The sequence below is a fragment of the Rhincodon typus genome, chromosome 1 (genome assembly GCF_021869965.1).
Source record: "Rhincodon typus isolate 14 chromosome 1, sRhiTyp1.1, whole genome shotgun sequence".
NCBI classification, from domain to species: Eukaryota; Metazoa; Chordata; class Chondrichthyes; order Orectolobiformes; family Rhincodontidae; genus Rhincodon; species Rhincodon typus.
This window is the reverse complement of record NC_063332.1, coordinates 36,654,275-36,673,672: the sequence shown is the minus strand read 5'-3', so window position 1 is coordinate 36,673,672 and position 19,398 is coordinate 36,654,275. Positions and strand designations below refer to the sequence as shown.

The following is a 19,398-nucleotide window of genomic DNA, read 5'->3' as shown; positions in this document are numbered from 1 at the left end:
GGGGGGGGGGGGTGCGTCGGTGTGAACATGTTGGGCTGAATGGCCTGTTTCCGTACTGCAGGGATTCTATGATTGCAATCACTACACGCAGCATTCCGCTTCTTGATGTCCTCCCTTTGCTATGCTGTTCTCCCAAAACCACTTAAACTCACACCTGAAATCAGGACCTTTCTGACCTTCATACACCACATCCGACGCTTTTGCTTAGAAAGAACAAAATACTGAGTTAGGAGCACTGATAATTCATAGAATATGGGGGAGTGAGAGAAAGGGGATGTTGGTGACTATATGCCACTTCCTCATCAGAGTTTGTGAAACTCATTGCTCACGGGACTTTGCCTAAAAAAGGGATGATTGAGGTACATATCTACCTCCAAGGATGTTTGAAAACTAAATAATGGAATATCAGTCTTGGCTCAGTGTTAACATCTTGACCTTGGAGGTAAATGTTGTGAGGTGAAGTCCCCATCTCATAGACAGTGAGCACTTTATCCAGCCTGACACTTCACTGGAATCATGAGAGAAGGATGGTCTGTTACGTGAGCAGTCTTCTGGGTCAAACATTAAACTGAGGACCCATCTCCCACTCAGTAGGGTGCAAAAGATCCCAAGGCACTGTTTGACTGAAAGTAGGGGAGCTCATCCAGTATTCAGGTCAATAGGTTATTCTCAACAAATATTAGCTATTTATCCTGTTGCTGTTTGTGGGATCTTTCGGTGCCAGAATGGCTCTCCTTAACCTGTATTTAATTGGCTTTCATTAAAAAAAGCAATGAGATGTGTGAATTGCCATAACAGCTCCACACTTTACCTTTACCAATATTACAAAGCACCTTTAATGTAAAGTCCCGAAGTGCTTTTCGGGAATGTTATATAAAAAAAAAACGTCATCAAGCCAGGCAAGGAGATATTTGGTCAAATGACGAAAGGCACGGCCAAAGTGGCACAAGTTCTATTTTCAGGAATGTCTTAAAGGAGGTAGTGAGGTAGTGACGTGGAGAAGTGGAGGAAGATATTGTAACAAAAATTATACATTGGCTGGTAAGGAGCTGCTTTAATTAATGAAACAAATTGAGACTCTAGTTGCTTCACACGTCAATTGAAACTTGGGAATATGAACATGTAGCTCTGTTACTTGATATGCAAGTGAATCATGCTCACTGCTGACAAGTGACTTGAAGCTGTTGCAGAAGTCAATGTGCCTTGTATGTATGCTTGATTTTCACCTTCTTGACAGACTATCAGTATGGAGGAACAAAATGCTTTTATAGTTTGCTTGCAGAGTCATTCATTGCTATTTATACCCTAATGATGCAGCTTTGCATCTGTTCACATTGGAATGTGGCAACTTGAAAAGTTTAAAACTCCTTCAACAGAAATACCAAGGTCTAGGCTAGAGGCACCACAGTATTAGAAGTGTACCAATAATTATCTTGATTTAAAAGGACAAAAAACTAGTTTATGTGATTTATCAGCTTGCTGGAATCGAGCTTTACATTTTGCAACTTTTGCAAATGAAATTACACATAATATATTACAATGCCTGTGAGTTAATATCAAGAAGTTTTTACTCATGCCTTTAAAACAAAAATATTCAGCAATCCTTCAGTTCATCATAAATTGCTTCAGGTGGCTAGAAGTTGGAGGTAATGGTGTGTATTCTAAGTTTCTTTTGATTTATTGGTGAGATAACAGTCTAGATTTTCCCATTTTAAACAAGTTGTTGTAACTGGGTCACCATGACATTAAATGACATAGATTGGAAAATCTAGGTTACTAACATTTTGAAAATGGAAATAAGATCCTACACTAAACTTTAGTAAGTTAACATTGGTCCCCCACCTATAAATATATCAGGTAATGTTCATTCATCCAGATGTGCTGATTAGGCACCTCAACATAAATTATAAAAACAACACAAACTACTTTTATGAAAATTGAAATGTCATTCACCAGGAGGTTCTGACTGATGTAACACAAGTTCCTGTAGTTTAACCTGTGTAACATGTACTGAAGCAACTTGGGCTCTACAGAGGTCTGGAAGTTTATTAATAACCAACCATTGTACAAACATAACATCACAGACTTGAATATTGTCTAGGTACTGTACTTACCTATGTTGTTGTTACATTATGAATGGTTGACTGACTGACTGTTGCTGACCAACAAACTGAATGTAGAAAATTAATCGAAAACTTATTATACTGGAGTATCACATGTCATGTTGCAATCTAACTACCTTAAAAGGTACAGTTTCTTTCTGAGATCTGTGCAATAATACAATGGACATGACAGTAGTGATACTTCTTTATTAAATACCAGATCAAATTTTATGTACCCAGATAAATGTTCAAGGCATAATAAATCAGAATCCTAACCTAAAAATATACCAAGTATTTAAATAATCATTTGCCTTAAGGAAAGGATACTCCATGAAGTGTACTAGGTAGTCACAGATATTGTCAGAGTACTTACAGGGCTATTCTATGTACTGGTGCACTAATGATACAACACTATTTTGTTCATCATATATACAAAGAGGAACAAAATTCATTGGGAACTGAGACATGCATCCCAAATTGCAGCCTTCCACTTTCAATAGAAACAATGTATATCAACAACTACTAGAGGAAATATGGTCACTAAAGTGAAAACCTGCTTGATCCCTAAGGAAGACAAGAACAAAGATTGCTTCAATCCCTGATCTGGGTTATATTATCTGACTTATAAAGTCAGGGTTAGGCAATTTGGGAAGGAAAATCTAGCACAGAAAGCTATCAGATGCTTTAGATCACTGCAAGGGTTAAAGACAGAACAATTTTGCTACTTAAGGTATGCAAAATACAAAACTTTCCATTCTGCTGTCTGCAGGTTTAAAAGCATAACAAAGAGGCAATCTGTCAACAATAGACAGATTTTTATTTACACTAAAGAAGACTTCTTAACAACAGCCACAAGATGCGTTGGCGGGCACTTGCAGCCTCAGACTCCGATGTTCATGCATTCAGCTATCTTTCTTGCAGTCTCAATTTATTGGGTGTTTGTACATAGCCCTACTTAAAGGAGATCATGTTGAGACAAGAATAACTTCTGCTGCAGAACATACACCAATCTTGGCTTGTTCCAAGTTCTTCATTTCCTCAAGGTAGGTTTAATTTATTGTCTTTCATTGTAATTGCAACTTCCCAATTGTACACTATTTACAACAATTACAACAGTCATTTTAAACCATGTTTATACAGATCCTTGAAAATTAATTTAATTGTGCAAAACATTTGAGGCTGATTTTAAGTTAGTTACTTTATGCAATTTTAGTGATAAAAATCAGACAACTAAATTTATTCTTTTCAATATGCTCTGTAGGATGGAGTGAGCTTGTGCAGTTTCAATAATTAAAGTTTTTCGTTCAATTTTCATTCCTATTTTCTCCCTCCTATCCTTTGTGGAGAATGGGATCATTAAACAGCAGATCTCTGATATTTGGTCAAGTGCTCATTTTGTATGAGTGTCCTTAGGCATGGAGGTCCCATCCTATATACACTGTAATTTTCTCAGTCTGCAAACCTCCGAGGTCTGTTTGTGGCAGCAGCTTCAAGAGTCAGAAGTCAGAGCATTGGCACGCCAATCAGTAAGTGTGAAACCTCCAAGCAGCTGGGCAACTGCGCAGCACAGAGGGAACAGAGACGTGGCCACTGGTGGGCGAGGTGACAACAAATGCGTTATGGTCGGTGGAACCTCATTAGCATTTTGTAGTTCAGCTTCCTGTCCACGGTCCAGCTGAGCAAACAACCTGGCTGATGGCGGGAGGATGATATAGTGGCAGGAATTTCCAGCTGGGGTCTTTTGGGAAAGGAAACCCAAAAAAATAAGAGGGGTTGGGGAGGTCACTTTTAAAGTCCTGGTGAGGGTATCGGATGGGTGGAGATATTTTAGCTACAGGACTATATTAAAGAAGTTACGGTTGTTCTCCTTAGAGGAAAGGAGATTGAGGACACATCTGATCAAGGTGCACAAAGTTTCGACACCTTTCCACAAGGCGGACATAGAAAAGCTGCTCTATTAGCTAATGGTACAAGGACTAGGGCAGACTCAGATTAAGATTTTGGAAAGAGATAAAGGGAATGTGGGAAAGAACTTCCTTTAAGTATTAAACCATAAGACAATAAGGCACAGGAGCAGAAATTAGGCCATTCAGCTCACCGAGTCTGCTCTGCCATTCAGTCATGGTTGATAAGTTTCTCAACCCCATTTTCCCGGCCTTCTCCCCATAACCTTTGATCCCCTTAACAAATAAGAACCTATCTATCTCTGTTTTAAATATACTCAATAACCTGGCCTCCATAGCCTTCTGTGGCAATGGATCCCATACATTCACCACTCTCTGGCTGAAGAGGTTTCTCCTCAACTCTGTTCCAAAGGGTCTTCCCTTTACTCTATGGCCACTCTCGGGTCCTAGTCTCTCCAGCTAATGGAAACATCTTCCCAATGTCCACTCTGTCCAGGCTGTTCAGTATTCTGTAAGTTTCAATTAGATCCCCCTTTATCGTTCTAAATGCCATCAAATATAGACCCAGAGTCCTTAAATGTTCCTCATACGTTAAGACTTTCATTCCTGGGATCATTCTCGTGAATCTCCTCTGAACCCACTCCAGGGCCAGTACAAACTTCCTGAGGTATGGGACCCAAAACTGCACATAATATTCTAACCAGAGCCTTATGAATCCTCAGAAATACATCCCTGCTTTTATATTCAAGTCCTCTCGAAATAAATGCCAACATTGCATTTGCCTTCCTAACTACCAACTCAACCTACAAGTTAACCTTCAGAGAATCCTGGATAGGACTCCCTTTGCACTTCAGATTTCTGAATTTTCTCCCCATTTAGAAAATAATCTATGCCTCTACTCTTCCTACCGAAGTGCATGACTTCACACTTTCCCACATTATATTCCATCTGCCACTTCTTTGCCCACTCTCCTAACCTGCCTAAATCCTTCTGCAGCCTCCCTGCTTCCTCACTACCACCTGTCACTTCACCAGTCTTTGTATCGTCTGCAAACTTAGCCAGATTGCCCTATGTTCCTTCACCTAGATCATTCATGTATAAAGTGAAAAGTTGTGGTCCCAACACTGACCCTTGTGGAACGCCACTAGTCACTGGCTGCCATCCTGAGAAAGGTCCTTATAACCCAACTCTCTGCTTTCTGCCAGACAGCCAATCTTCTTTCCATGCTAGTACCTTGCCTCTAACATCATGGGCCCTTAACTAACTCAGCAGCCTCCTGTGTGGCACCTTGTCAAAAGCCTTCTGGAAGTCCAAGTAGATAACATCCATTGGCTCTCCTTGGTCTAACCTGCTCATTACTTCCTCAAAGAATTCTAACAGATTTGGTGGAAAACCCGGTGGAAACAGATGCTCAATGACGTCAAAAGAAAATTGGATAGATATTTGACTAGATGGAAATAGACTGACAGAGAGGAGGATGGAGCAGTGGAATCTGGAACCAACTAGATTTCACTTCAGAGGAAATAAGCCTGGTTTTGGTGGGTGAAAAATCTGCATTGTCTCCATAATAAGGGTATAATTATGAGTGTTGGAATCAGAAGTGGGAAACCTGCCTTCATGAGGGCTGGATGGTGGCTGGAGACCCAACCTGATTGGTAGGGTATGGGAAGCCTGAGAATGGGAGATGGGATCATATTCTATAAATTTCTGACATGTTAACTGTTCAAAATAAAACCAAATAGAGTCATTTTATTTTTTTAAAAATAAGTAACTATTTGAACCTGATCATTGTAAAGCCCAGACCATCAAATAATTGATCATGATGCAACATAAACAATTTTTATCTCTCTAGAAGCTTCTACAAATTAACTGCCAGAGCACACTGCAATGTGTTGAAAGACAGACGTACCATATACGCCCTTGTCCAGCAAGAGTAAGAATTCATACACTGCATTACGCATCTCTGATTCGGTGAGGTCCAACAGAGATACCACTTTAAAATCCAGCTGTCTCAATAAATTGGTCAGTTCATATACATCCATCATTGGTGCCTTTAACTTGGGGTGGTTGAGATACGACATGTTGCCAATCAGAAGAGCCACCTTGTCTGTTGCTACAAAGATAAAATATTTAGAGATTTAATAACACAAAAAAATCATAAAATAGAATCATAGAATGATACAATAGAGGCCTGTCATTTGGAGAGCTTCCTTGTGCTGGTTTTCTGCAAGGGTATCACTCTAATCTCTTCTCTTCAAGTATGTACCCAATTATCCTTTTGAAAATTCTGAATCTGCTGCCCTTTTCTTTTCAGGCTGTGCAATCTAGGGCATAACAACTCACTGTAGAAAATGTTTCTCCTCAACTACCTGATGGATCATTTTGTGAATTATTTTAAATTGGTGTGCTTTGATTACACAGAATTAGGACATACAGCCCAAGAACAAATGCACTTTTTTAAAATTAGCTGGGTGAAATTCACAGCACTAAAGTTTACAGTAGGTAGAACTTAATGAAAAGGATGCACTTCCTTCAACAGTATAACTAGAAATATGAGCCACTTCCATTCATGTTCGGCATCCGAGCTGATACACATACAACAACAATGCGATATACAGTGTATTTAATTATAGGTTGAGGCAGATAATAAAAACCCACATCTGACAAAATCTAGCATCTGCAGGAAGGAAGAAGCAAGAGGAGACTGGACGGCAATTAAAGCATTGCCCTACAGCCTGCATTCTCTTTTATAGCCTCTATCAATCACTTTTGGAAATATCCCCACTCCCTCTCCACTTAATGGACATTTTTGGTAATCGAATGCATGAAAAATAGATTCCAACAATTAGGCAGTCTGACATCTGCTCTACCACTGACACACAACTGGGCCATGTTTCAGGAACACAACCTGACCTCAAACAGCAAAATTTCATCTCCCCAAAAATGTCAATTTCCCACCTGCCCACCAGTTTTCTGCTCCCAGAAGCCCCATTAAGTTCTGCCTAGTATCTTCTCTCTGAACCTTCATTTATTCTGATCCTATTTCATTAGGCCATGCAATGTAGGAGCAAAAATAGGCCATTCAGCCCATTGAGTCTGCCCAATTCAAAGCAGGACTAGGTGTGGAATGCGTAAAATGAGTTGAGGGATGGAATCAGGCTCTAACGTTTTATTGAACTCAATGTTGATTAGGACTGTTATGACATAGGTTGCTTTCAGCATAGTCACCCATTCCCATGTATTCCTAGGCCCATGATCACACTATATAGATTGCATTCAGCACAGCTAACCCATTTTCTCACTCTTAGCTCTTATTATCACTTATTCACCTTTTCTTCTGTCCAGCTATCCATTATCTCCTTGTTTATCTACCCCTTTCATATCTCCCTCTCTCTCTGGGCTCCATCTCCACCTCCTGCTCACCTCTCTTCTTCGCTCCATCATTCCCATCCACCACTTCGCCATCAGCATAAAAACCACCTTTTCCTAGCTACTAACAGTTCTGATGAAGAGTTGCCTGATTCGAAACACTATCTCCTATTTTTTTCCCATAGATGCTGCCACACCTGCTGAGTTTCTCCAGCAATTTCTGTTTTTGTCACAAGAAGAAACAACCTCTCTGCATCGACTCTGTCAAGCCTTCTAAGAATCTTGTGTGTTTCAATATAGCCACCTCTCATTCTCTTAAATTCTAATGAGTACAAGCACAATCTAAACAACTTATCTTCAACATATCTTTACCAGAAAATCCCTCCATACCTAGGATCAATCTATTTAGCCTTTTCTAGATTGCTTCCAATTCCATTTTTTTTCCTTAGATAAGGGGACCAAACTGTTCACGGTATTGCAGGTGTAGTATGTGTGCGCTTTGTACAGTTTCAACCAGACTTTTTTTTTTATACTCCATTCCCTTTAAATTAAAGGCCATCTTTTCATTTGCCTTCCCTATTACCTGTTGAACTCAGATGCTAGCTTTTTGTCATTTATGAAGAAGAACCCCCACATCTCTGTGTGCTATAGCTTTCTGTAGTCTTTCCCCACTTATTCAGTGGTTACAATGGCATTTGTTAGAAAGGATAGTCTAATGTTGTGAACTTTTTCTGATCTCAAGACAAAATTGGGCTGGGCCACTGAAGAAAGCCACTTGGCCCACTTGTCTGTGCTAGCACTCTGAAGGTTGTAATTTACTTAGTGTTCCTCCTTGGCCTTCTCCTTGTAGCTCTGCATGTCTTTCTTTTACAGATCATAATCCAATTCCCTTTTGAATGCCTTAACTGACCCTGTTTCCACAACACTGTCAGGAAGCGTATTCCAGCTCCTGATCATTTCCTACTTGAAATTGTTTCTCCACAGGTCTCCACTCCTTTGCCATTTACCTTTAATCTGTTTTCTCCACTTGTTGATCCTTCCATCAGTGGGAAAACCCTGATGATTTTGAATACTTCAATCAAATCTCCTTTCAATCTTCCCTGCTCCTAGAAAAATAACCCCAAAAATAACCAGCTACTCTGATGCAAAATTCTTCACCCACAAACATTCATCCAATTCCTCCTGTGGAATGGTCCTATTAAATCTGTTTCTAACCTCCGGGCAATTTGAAAACATCAACTGTAGAAGTCAACTACTTTTCTGGGAGATTAGCATAACATGAAATGAAGGCAGTGTTGGTGAGTGAGCAAACATTTTCCTCTTGTTTCGTTTACAAGGTCTGCTCATAAGGAGTGTGTTTTTGGAAGTTTCAGGCAACTCTATCACTGCACCAAAACAAATGGCATTGGTTTGACCAGAAAGTATCTGCAGATCTCTGTGGTTAAATGGTTAGCAGGTAGCTCAAAATAACAGAACTAGCATAAGCTCGGTTCCTTTTTCAGTTAGGGTAGGCTTACAGCTTGCTTCCTCACTGCCTTAGAGGTGAGGAAAACTGCCAAGAAAATAGATCAGTATGGAACATCAGCAGATAACAAGTCAAGAACCTTCCTTGGCAGACCATACATGAATGAATAAATTCTATTCATTAAGCACTTGTTTATTAAAGTTGGTTGTATCAGTTAATTAAGTGTACTGAAAATTTACTTTAGGAAAAAATAAAATATGATACTAACTGATTTGCCACATTTATAAAACATCCACACAGAGAACAAAAGAAGGTAACTTCACTCACCATAATGTCTTTGGTTAAATCCTAAATCTAGTGGTCCAACTTCAACTGGATCACCTGAGATAATAAGAGAAAGGTAATACTTAATAGAAGTTCAAGGCCTTCCTTTCTATAATGACTGCTTATCAATTTTCCACAATCATACTCAGGCCTCAGTACAATCTACAAGTGGATTGAATAGCTACCAACTCACTCTAGGATTCTAATTCACTTCTTCAGAAACTACTAGCATGTATTTCTTTTTTTAAACAAGATTACCTGCAAGTTGAAGAGGACATTTTTTTAATTTAAATTGAAGCCCGCTATTTGCTGTGGCAAGAATTGACCCCAAGTCTCCAGAACATTACCAGGGCCTGTGGGTTAATAGTCGAGCAATAATACCACTAGGCCATCACCTCGTTGGCTGCAGTGCTCAAAAAAGCATTAATTCAGATTTTAATGATGGTAGAACTAAAATAATTTACTCTTTCAATTGTTCAATGAGGATAAGAGCACCATCATTGAGGTAATCTGTGGATCTAATACACACAACATCTGCCAACGTGCATATTAAAGTTTATTTCTGTAAGGACTGGAACACAAAAAAAGCACACACTTGCCTGTTTCTCTAGGATACTTGCAGTCATCTGAAAGAGATTCAGCAAGGGAAAAGTTCAGTAAAAGCTAAAAATTTAATCCCTGATTTTACATATGAAATAGGAGCAGAAATAGGCTATTTGGCCCTGCCTGGCTGCTCCACCATTCAATAAGATCATGGTTGATCTGTGTCTGTTTTGTTTTGCGTTTTGAATTCCTTGTTCCCATTTCTTGTCATTTCCGTCGTAAAAGGGCGACCTGTAATTTCTGAACACTGCTGTCTAGTTCTGGGCTCATCCACTGTGTCAAGATCGTTCAGGACCTTAGATATTCACATCAAACCACCGCTCATAATAAAAGCAAAATATACAGCAGATGTTGGAAATCAAAAATAGAAAACACAGAAAATGTTGGAAAAACTCAGCAGAACTGGCAGCATCTGTGGAGAGAAAAACAGAATTAATAATTCAAGTTCAATATAACTCTTCTTTGGTGTCTTGAAATTCTAAAGAAATGCCACAGTTGGATGTTCTTCATTGTGAAAAACAGAAAGGAAGAGTATTACTTAAATGGTGATTTATTAGGAAGCATAGATGCACAAAGGGATCTGGGTATCCTTGTACATTGGTCAAAAAAAGTAGACAGGCAGGTGTAACAAGCAGTTAGGAAGCAAATGGTATATTGGCCTTTCTTACAAGAGGATAGGAGTTCAGAAGTAGGGATGTCTTACAGCAGTTATACAGGGCCTCAGTGAGATCACACCTGGAATACTGCCGGCAATTACTGTCTCCCTACCCGAGAAAGAATATACTTGCCATAGAGAGAGTGCAGTGGATGTTCACTCAGCTGTCACTGGAATAGTAGGACTGTTCTGTGAGGAAAGATTGGTTGTAATAGGGCTGGGCAGACTAGATGCAGGGTGGATGTCTCTCCTGGTTTGAGAATTTTGAACCAGGGAACAGAGTCTCAGGATATGGGGTAGACCAACTAGAACTGAAATGAGGAAATAATTCTTCATTCAGAGTTGTAAACCTGTAGAATTCTTTAACGCAGAAGGCTGTAGAAGCCAAGTCACTGAATATATTCAAGAAAGAGATAGATACATTTTTAGATTTTAAAGACATCGAGGAGTTTTAGGAGAAAGCTGAAATATGGCACTGAGACAGAATATCACCATGATCATGTTGAATGGTGGAGTTAGCTCAAAGGGCTGAATGGCCTACTCCTGGTTTCGATGTGAGCTCTGATTCTCTCTCCACAGGTGCTGCCAGACCTGCTGAGTTTGTCCAGCATTCCTTTGCTTTTATTTCAAATCACCCCTCACTCTTAAACTTCAGAGGAAACAAACCCAGTCTGTCCAGCTTATCCAACCAAAAACAATCAGTTCATTCCAGGTAGCATTCTAGCAAATCTCCTCTGAAATACCCCTAATATTTTTATATCCTTCCCTTAAATGAGGACACCAAAACTACACACAGTATTCGAGATGTGGTCTCACCTAATATTCTGAAGCACAAAATCCTTACTTTTACATTCAATTCCTCTTATAACAAAGGATAGCATTCCATTAGCTAGCCTTCTTAACTACTCGCTGTACCTGCATGCTAATGTTTTGTACTTGAACACCCAGATCTTCTGCTTCTTAGAATTCTGCAGTCATTGTCTGTGCAAGTTATACTCGGCTATTTTTATTGCCTGCTAAAATGAAGAACTTCACAGTCTCCCACATTATACTTCACCTGCCAGATTTTTGCCTACTCACTGAATGGATCTATATCCATCTGCGACCTCCTGAGGTGTTCTTCACAAGAGGCATTTCGAATTCTCTTGGTGTCTGGATGCCATGTGAAAGGAAGGATGTGAACACATTGAAAAAAAGAGTGCAGTAGCTGTTTATTACATCAGAGATGAGGAACATCAGTTACGAGGAAAGATTGAAAAAGTTGGGACTATTCTCCTTGGAGAGAGAAAGGCAAAGAGGAGATCAGATTGAGGTTTTCAAAATCAGGAGTAGGCTAGTTGGAGTAGATAGGGAGAAACTGTTCCCACACGTAAAAAGGAACAGGAAGAGAGTATCGACTTAAATTGATTTGCAAATGAAGGAGGAAATATGAGGAAAAGCTTTTTCACTCGGCAATTAGTTAAAGTATGGAATGCACTATCTAGAAGTGTGGTGGAGGCAGATTCAATTGAGGCATCCAGGATGGATGATTATTTGGGTAGAAATAGTGTGCAAGATTATGAGAAAAAACTAGTAGATTGGTATTAGGTAATGAAGCTAATTTAATGTGCTGGTACAGGCACAGTGTAATTAATGGTCTCCTCCTGCACCATAAATCTCCTATGTCATCAAGAGTTTAGTTTCATTGCTTTCACTGCCCTCATCTAGGTCAGTGACATACATTGTAAAAAGCACAGGCCTCAACACAGAGCTTTGCAGGACTCCACTCATCACATCCTACAAATGAAGAAAAGACCCATTTATACATCCTGTCCGTTTACAGCAACACGGTGGCTCAGTGGTTAGCACTGTTGCCTCACAGCGCCAGGACCTGGGTTCGATTCCACTCTCGGGCAATTATCTGTGTAGAGTTTGCACATTCTCCCTGTGGGTTTCCTCTGGGTGCTCTGGTTTCCTCTTGTAGTCCAAGGATGTGCAGGGTAGGTGAATTGGCCATGCTAAATTGCCCATAGTGTTTAGGTTAGGTGGGTTAGACCTGGGAAATGCAGGGGTAGGGGAATGAGTCTGGGTGGGATGCTCTTTGGAGGGGTGGTGTGAACTTGGTGGGCTGAATGGCCTGTTTCCATCCTGTAGGAATTCTATACTGTCAGCCCATATTCTATCCATGCAAATGTGTTACTGCCCACACTGTGAACTCAAACTTTGCTCAATAATGTTTTGTTTTTTTAATACTTTTCAGGTCTAACAGATGTTGTGTCACACCTAGAGTTTAAAATGATTAGTGAGAAAAGGAAAAATAACAATAGTTCAAAAACAAAGTGAACCTCCTTGTCAAGAACCTTTTTTTCCAAGAATCAGAATGAAAGCAGTTGGTTATTACTCACAACATTATTTACTTGATACTCCAGAGTTTATGCAAACTGTCTAATTCAGAAGTTGTCCCACCCCTAAAACTTTCTTTTTGCTGCTTTTAAAAGAGAAAGCATCAAGTGCTAGAAATCTGAAATAAAATCAGAAAAACAGAGTAATATTTCTGTTATTTTTAAGGAAGGTTTGACCTTCAGCTGGAAACGTTCATCAGAACTCGAAGACAATTCTGACACAGTTAACATATGACATGTTAAATAAAAATAGAAAGTGCTAAAGACTCTCAGTAGGTCAAGCAGCATCTGTGGAGAGAAGAATGTTTCTGGTTGATGACCTTTCATCAAAACTGATGAGTGCTGATAAGCTTTGATGATAGATCACTACTAAAACATGGAGTGGAATCTTCCAATTGTTGATCTAAATGCTACCACCACCCATCCCTCCCCCTACCACCCACAGTCCAGCTTCATCATTAGCTGCTGTGACATTTGAATAAATATTCCTGCTGGGAGCAAATCCCGCCAACATCTGCTCTACCCCCACCCCTATGCACAAAATTTTGTCCAAGGTGAGAACCTGGCCTATCTATCGAGTTTACAGCTATTCCATCAGAGCTAGGTTGGAATTTCACTGCAAGAGACATATAACCTCAGCTCTGTCATTTCAAACAGCAGGCTGCATTTGTGCATGAATTCAGGAATATAGTTTCCAGTCAAGGAATCGACTAATGGAGCAAGCCAATGCATCTAAACATAGGAACAGGAGTAGACCAGTCAGCCCTTGAGCCTGTTCCACCATTCAATGAGATCATGGCTGATTTGTGGCCTAACTCCATATGGCCCAGATGCCTTTACTTACATTTGTTTAACAAAAATTTATCTACCTCAGATTTAAAATTAGCAATGATCCTGCATCCACTGCCATTTGTGAAAGAGAGTTTCAAATATCAACCCCCTTTGTGTGTAGAAGTGCTTCTTAATATCTCTCCTGAATGGTCTGGGCTTAATTCTCAGACTATGTCCCCTTGTTCTAGAATCCCCAGTTAGTGAAAATAAATCATTATGCTCCTGGCTTTCTAATTGTAAATTCTTATGCAATTTTTTGTCTGAAGAATGCAATGAGACAATATTCTCTCTCTTATCTCCAGTATCCCAAAATTGTAGTTTTAAGAAAATTAGACGAAGCATCACATTGCAATGTATAATGAGCTCATATTGATGCTCAGCTCAGTTCTGAAAAAGGGTCACCGAACCCGAACTGTTAACTCTGATTTCTCTCCAAAGATGCTGTCAGACCTGCTGGGCTTTTCCAGCAATTTCTGTTTCTATTTTGTTTCGTATTGATGTTTTATGTCATACAATATTAACCCTCAATCTATTATTTATCAAATTTCAAAGTGTAACTCCTTACCCACAAATACATTTGCTTCCATACTCCATTGTTCCGCCTTGTCGTTGAACACACGGCAACAATACTGTCCCTGGTTGTCCCGGTTTATGTTACTTATCTGTTTTGAAATAAAGGTGTGTTTAGATTAGTTACTTATGTACACGTCATACAGAGATTAGAGAGTGGAAGTGATTACACTTACACAAAAGATGTACAAATCAGGAAATTGCTTGACGACAGTCTACTACAATGGTTCTCAAACAAACATTCTTAGTTGAAAATCCCCTTTTGAAATGGATTAGTAACCAAGGAGCCTTTCTCTAAATTAATGAATATATTAATAAAAGAATATAAAATATTCCTGGATGAAAGTGTTGCATATTAAGTTCTGAGGAAGGGTCACCAGACCCGAAACGTTAACTCTGTTTTCTCCTTCACAGATGCTGCCAGACCTGCTGAGCTTTTACAGCAACTTTGTTTTTGTTGCATATTAAGTGTTTATTAATGCTCTATCAATGACAGGAGCCCAGACAGCGCAGACCCCAAAGTAATCAGGAGTTTAAAGGAAGCAGTATACCAAAGGGTGCAGAAACTCACAGGGAGCAGGAATTTGGAAATGGTAGGAATGAGGGAGAGAAGGAACAGGGAGAGAGCAGGAACGTAAGTGGAGCTGAGTGTACATTCAGCCAGCCTACTCTTACAGTGCCCACCTGAAGGCAGATCTTGTGTCAAGGATCCTCTGAAAAGTCTCTGCACATCCTCACAGGTCAGTAGGCCCTATTTTGAGAGCTATTGCTCCATGATTTACGAAATGCATTCCCATCATGCAAATCTCCCCCAGGCAGTGTGAATACAGATAATAAATGCCTTTTTTAAAAATATACAAAGACAATTGAGAGTACTTAATTCTCAGAAAGAAACATCTTGACCTAAGAGATCAGCAAGTTGTCTCAGCTTTTGTCTTTCACAATCTCCGGCTGACCCAAACTAACAGACAATATTTATTGAAGAGAAGTCACTACCACCAATATGCACACAGATAAGACACGCAAAGAGAAATAAGATTAATGAAAATTTTAGCAAAATTAATTGAGAGATAGATATTGGCTACATGACTTTGAGGAACTCCTTTGCCAGTTTAACAGTGACAGATGAAGGCCAGATGCAATTGACAGCACCCCTAATTGGGCAGAATCTCTGTTTTGGGGTATCAGCCTTAATTATGCATTTAGTGAATAGAAAGTAGAACTCGGAAGCCATGACCTCCTGTGTCAGAGGAATGAGTGCTACAAAATGAGCAATGATGGATAAATTATTTTTAAATATAAGATGGGGCTATGTTTTAACTTTTGGGAGACAGCTGGAACACTGGTTAGCAATGCAGTGACCTCATAATCTTAGTATTCTAGCCTCTCGGCGGGTGCAACTCTCCTGGTTCATAAGTCTCAATTTTGGTGAGCAGCCTTTATATGGTACTTTGTCACTTGCTTAAAATCCATTCAGTCAACCTGCTTCATCAAAAGTTCAACTGGACTAGTCAAGCATGTTTTGCCTTTCACAAATCCATCCAAACACCTTCATTAATTCAAACAAAAACCAAAAGAACTACAGATGCTGTAAATCAGGAACAAAAACAAAGTTGCTGGAAAAGCTCAGCAGGTCTGGCAGCATCTGTGGAGGAGAAAACAGAGTTAACGTTTCGGGTCCGGTGAGCCTTCCTTAGAACTGATGGTGCCTGGGAAAACATCAGTTGATATGCAGAAAATACCTTCATTAATTCATCATAAGGTCAGAAATGGGGATGTTTGCTGATGAATGGTTCAGCACTATCCGTGATTCCTCAATTAGTGTGCAGTCCGTGGCCATATATTCGAAGACCTGGATAATATCCAGACATGGGCTGATAATTGGCAAGTAATATTTGCATCACACAAGTACCAGGTAGTGACCATATGTAATAAGGCAACCATTACCTCATGATACTCAATAGCATTGTCAATACTGAATTACCAACTATCTGTCCGGGTGCATAATGGTCTGACCTGGCAACTGCTCTGCCCAGGACCATAAGAAATTGCAGAAGGTTGTATGCAAAGCCCAGGCCATCATGGAAGCCAATCGGCCACTGATGGACTCCATTTACACAGCTTGGTGCCCAGAAAGATTGTCAACATCATCAAAGACCCATCACATCCCGGTAACGCTTTCCTACAACCTCTTCCGTCAGGCAGAAGATACAGAAGCTTGAACACACGCTGCAGCAAGTTCCAAAACAGCTTCTTCCCAGCCATTATTAGACTGATGAAGAACTCTCTAACTTCAAATAATGCCGATCTTGCCAATGTTGATCTTGCCAGTGCACGCCCTGTATGACGTAATCTGTATGTCTCTGTCTAAGTCTTTTCTTCACCCTATGATCTGTATGTCCTTGCTTAGTATGTTCTGCCTGTACTGCTCATAAATAAAGCTCTTCACTGTACCTAGGTATGTGACAATAAATCAAATCAAATATCAACATCTTGGGGGTTACTATTGATCAGAAACCAAACAGGACCAGCCAGTGACTACAAGATTGAATCAGAGGCTAGGGATTCTTCTGCAAATAACTTACCTCCTGTCTCCCCAAAGCCTATCCACCATCTACAAAACACAGGTCAGGACTGTGATCGAAGACTCTACACTGGATAAGTGCAGTTCCAAAAATACTGAAGAAGCTTGAAACCATACATGACAAAGCAGCCCACTTGATTGGCACCACATTCACCACCTTCAACTTTCACGCCCTTCACCACTGAGGCACAGTTGCAGCAGTGTGTACCATCTAAAAGATACACTGCAGTAACTCATCAACGCTCAGTAAGAAGTACCTTCCAAACCCATGATCTCTATCATTGAGAAGGACAGGGAAGCAGATGTATAGGAACACTACCAACTGCCAGTTTTCCAATAAGTCACTCATCATCTTGACTCAGGACTCTGTCAGCGTTCTTTTACGAGTGCAGGGTCAAAATCCTGACACTCCATTCCTAAAGCATTGTGGTGTGCTTATAGACTAACAACTACAATGATTCAAGAAGTCAGCTCACCATTAACTTCTTCAGAGCAATAAAGGATGGGTAGTAAATGATGACCTAGCACATATCAAATGAATCACTTTAAAAACAAACCATGCTGACACTCAATTAACTCAAACCTCTCCAAGTCTCTGTAATATTTTCCATGATTATCATCTCTAACTCTTACGCACAAATGATATTAATCTAACCAGGCTGCAGTTACTAGGAACATTCTTACTTATTTTCTTGACATTTTCACCCCATTCAGTAGCTCTCTCACCTCAGCATCTACTAATATTTAATCAACATCTCCGTCCTCACTCAACACCAGTACAAAGTACAAAGTACTGAGTAAGTCCACCTGTCTTCATCTGAACCATTAAAAATATGTCTGCCACTTTGTGTTTAATTGTACTTTCTCCACCTACTAATACTTGCTTCCTCTTTATATGCTAATAGAAGGTTTTGAATTTGCTTTAATGCTAGCTGTCCTTCTACTCTGATATTCTCTCTGTGCCAATCTTATTTCCTTTCCACTTACCTTCTCAACTCTTGTTTATTTTACCTTGTCCTCACTTGAAGAATTCTACTCATGTGCATTATATTTTTTTCCATTCTAACAAGTTCTTTATCTCCCTCATCATCCAGGGACCTCTAGCTTTGGTTCCCTTTCTTTGCACCTTTCTTGGAATATGCCTAGACTGTACCTAAAACATCTTACTCTTAAAGATCACACAATGTTTTGCCAGCATTATTCCTATTAGTCTTTGGTTCCACTTTACCCTGGCTAACCTCAATCTCATCCCATTGAAGTTAGCCCGCTTCCAATTTAGAAATTGTATTTTAAATTGTTCCTTGGTGTTCTCTATTAACAATCTAAACATCATCATATAATGACCACTCTTAACCAAGTATTCCCTCAGAGATACTTGGTCCACTTGGCTGTCCTCATCAGGTCCATCAATGGCTCTTTTGTAGCTGGATTGAGAACATTTCTGACAAGGAAGTTCTCCAGACACACTTCAGGGATTCAGGTACAAAAACAAAGTTGCTGGAAAAGCTCAGGAGGTCTGGCAGAATCTGTGAAGGAGAAAACAGAGTTAATGTTTCGGGTCCGGTGACCCTTCCTCAGAACACGTCAGGGATTGCCTTCATCTTCTTATTTTTTATATTCTTACAGAATTTTAACAATATTTCCAATTGATATTTGGGTAATTAAAGTCTGCCAAAATCCTGATATATAGTACTTGCATAGTTCTATGATTGCCCTGCAGATTTGTTCCTTTATTACATATTCACTACTTTGACGTCTTTATAATATGCCCAGTAGCATAGTGGACGCCTTGTCATCTCTCAACTCAAACCAAATGTATTTTGCTGTTGTCCCGTTATGGACATCTCTTTGGTCTGTCTACAATATTCTCCCTGATCAGTATCAGGTTTCATGTACCTCTGCTATCTTTTCTGAATACTTTATGTCCTTGTATATGAAGTGTTCAGTCCTCAGCACTGATCAGCTACATTTATTATTACCACAGCATGATATTCCCACACAGATATTTGTACTTGTGGCTCATCAACCTTATTCACCCACAGTTTGTGTTTACATTGACATTCTAAACCTGTCCTTGCATTTTTCATCATCCTTCTTCGTCTGTGCCTATCTAATCTAATTGAAGGGGGAAGGAGAAAGAATGTTGTAAGTTTAGAGAGGATATATTCTTCACAGGGTACACTTAAACAATAATAATACACTTGGAACTTACTTTGTAGTGTCTTTCACAACCATTGCTGACTGGTAGTCCATTTCTCATCCATTGATAACGTGGCATCGGTATTCCAATTGCAGTACATTCCAACGTGAGTGTATCTCCTATCTTCAGTTTCTGGGTTTTTGGCTGATTTATAATCTGAAGACTGGTCTCAGAGGTATAGAATCTTCTTCCTAGCAGGAAAAGAATTCTATTTTCAACAGTTGGTTACCAAACATATTTGCACTTTCAATTTTAAAGATATGAATGTGAGCTTGGTCTATTATAGGCACCAGTAGCAGTTTTCAAAACAAGGCAATGCCACAAACAATGAACTTCATGAGGAGATGTGGAAGGGAATACTAAATAAAGTCAAAATTATGTAAGACTGCACGGTGTAGAGCTGGATGAAC

General features: G+C 39.7%; 1 protein-coding gene across 1 annotated transcript in view; it reads right to left on the bottom strand.

Moving 5' to 3' along the window:
* LOC109916622 (MALT paracaspase 1) overlaps positions 1 to 19,398 on the bottom strand; it is a 99,731-nt gene that overhangs the window by 34,022 nt on the left and 46,311 nt on the right. The window contains exons 5-10 of the mRNA XM_048604224.1: positions 19,001 to 19,179; positions 14,200 to 14,296; positions 9,764 to 9,790; positions 9,168 to 9,221; positions 5,916 to 6,119; positions 155 to 203 (exon numbers count right to left, since the gene is read on the bottom strand). Of these exons, the coding sequence (XP_048460181.1) occupies positions 155 to 203; positions 5,916 to 6,119; positions 9,168 to 9,221; positions 9,764 to 9,790; positions 14,200 to 14,296; positions 19,001 to 19,179 (610 nt within the window). The remainder of the gene's footprint in view (positions 1 to 154; positions 204 to 5,915; positions 6,120 to 9,167; positions 9,222 to 9,763; positions 9,791 to 14,199; positions 14,297 to 19,000; positions 19,180 to 19,398) is intronic.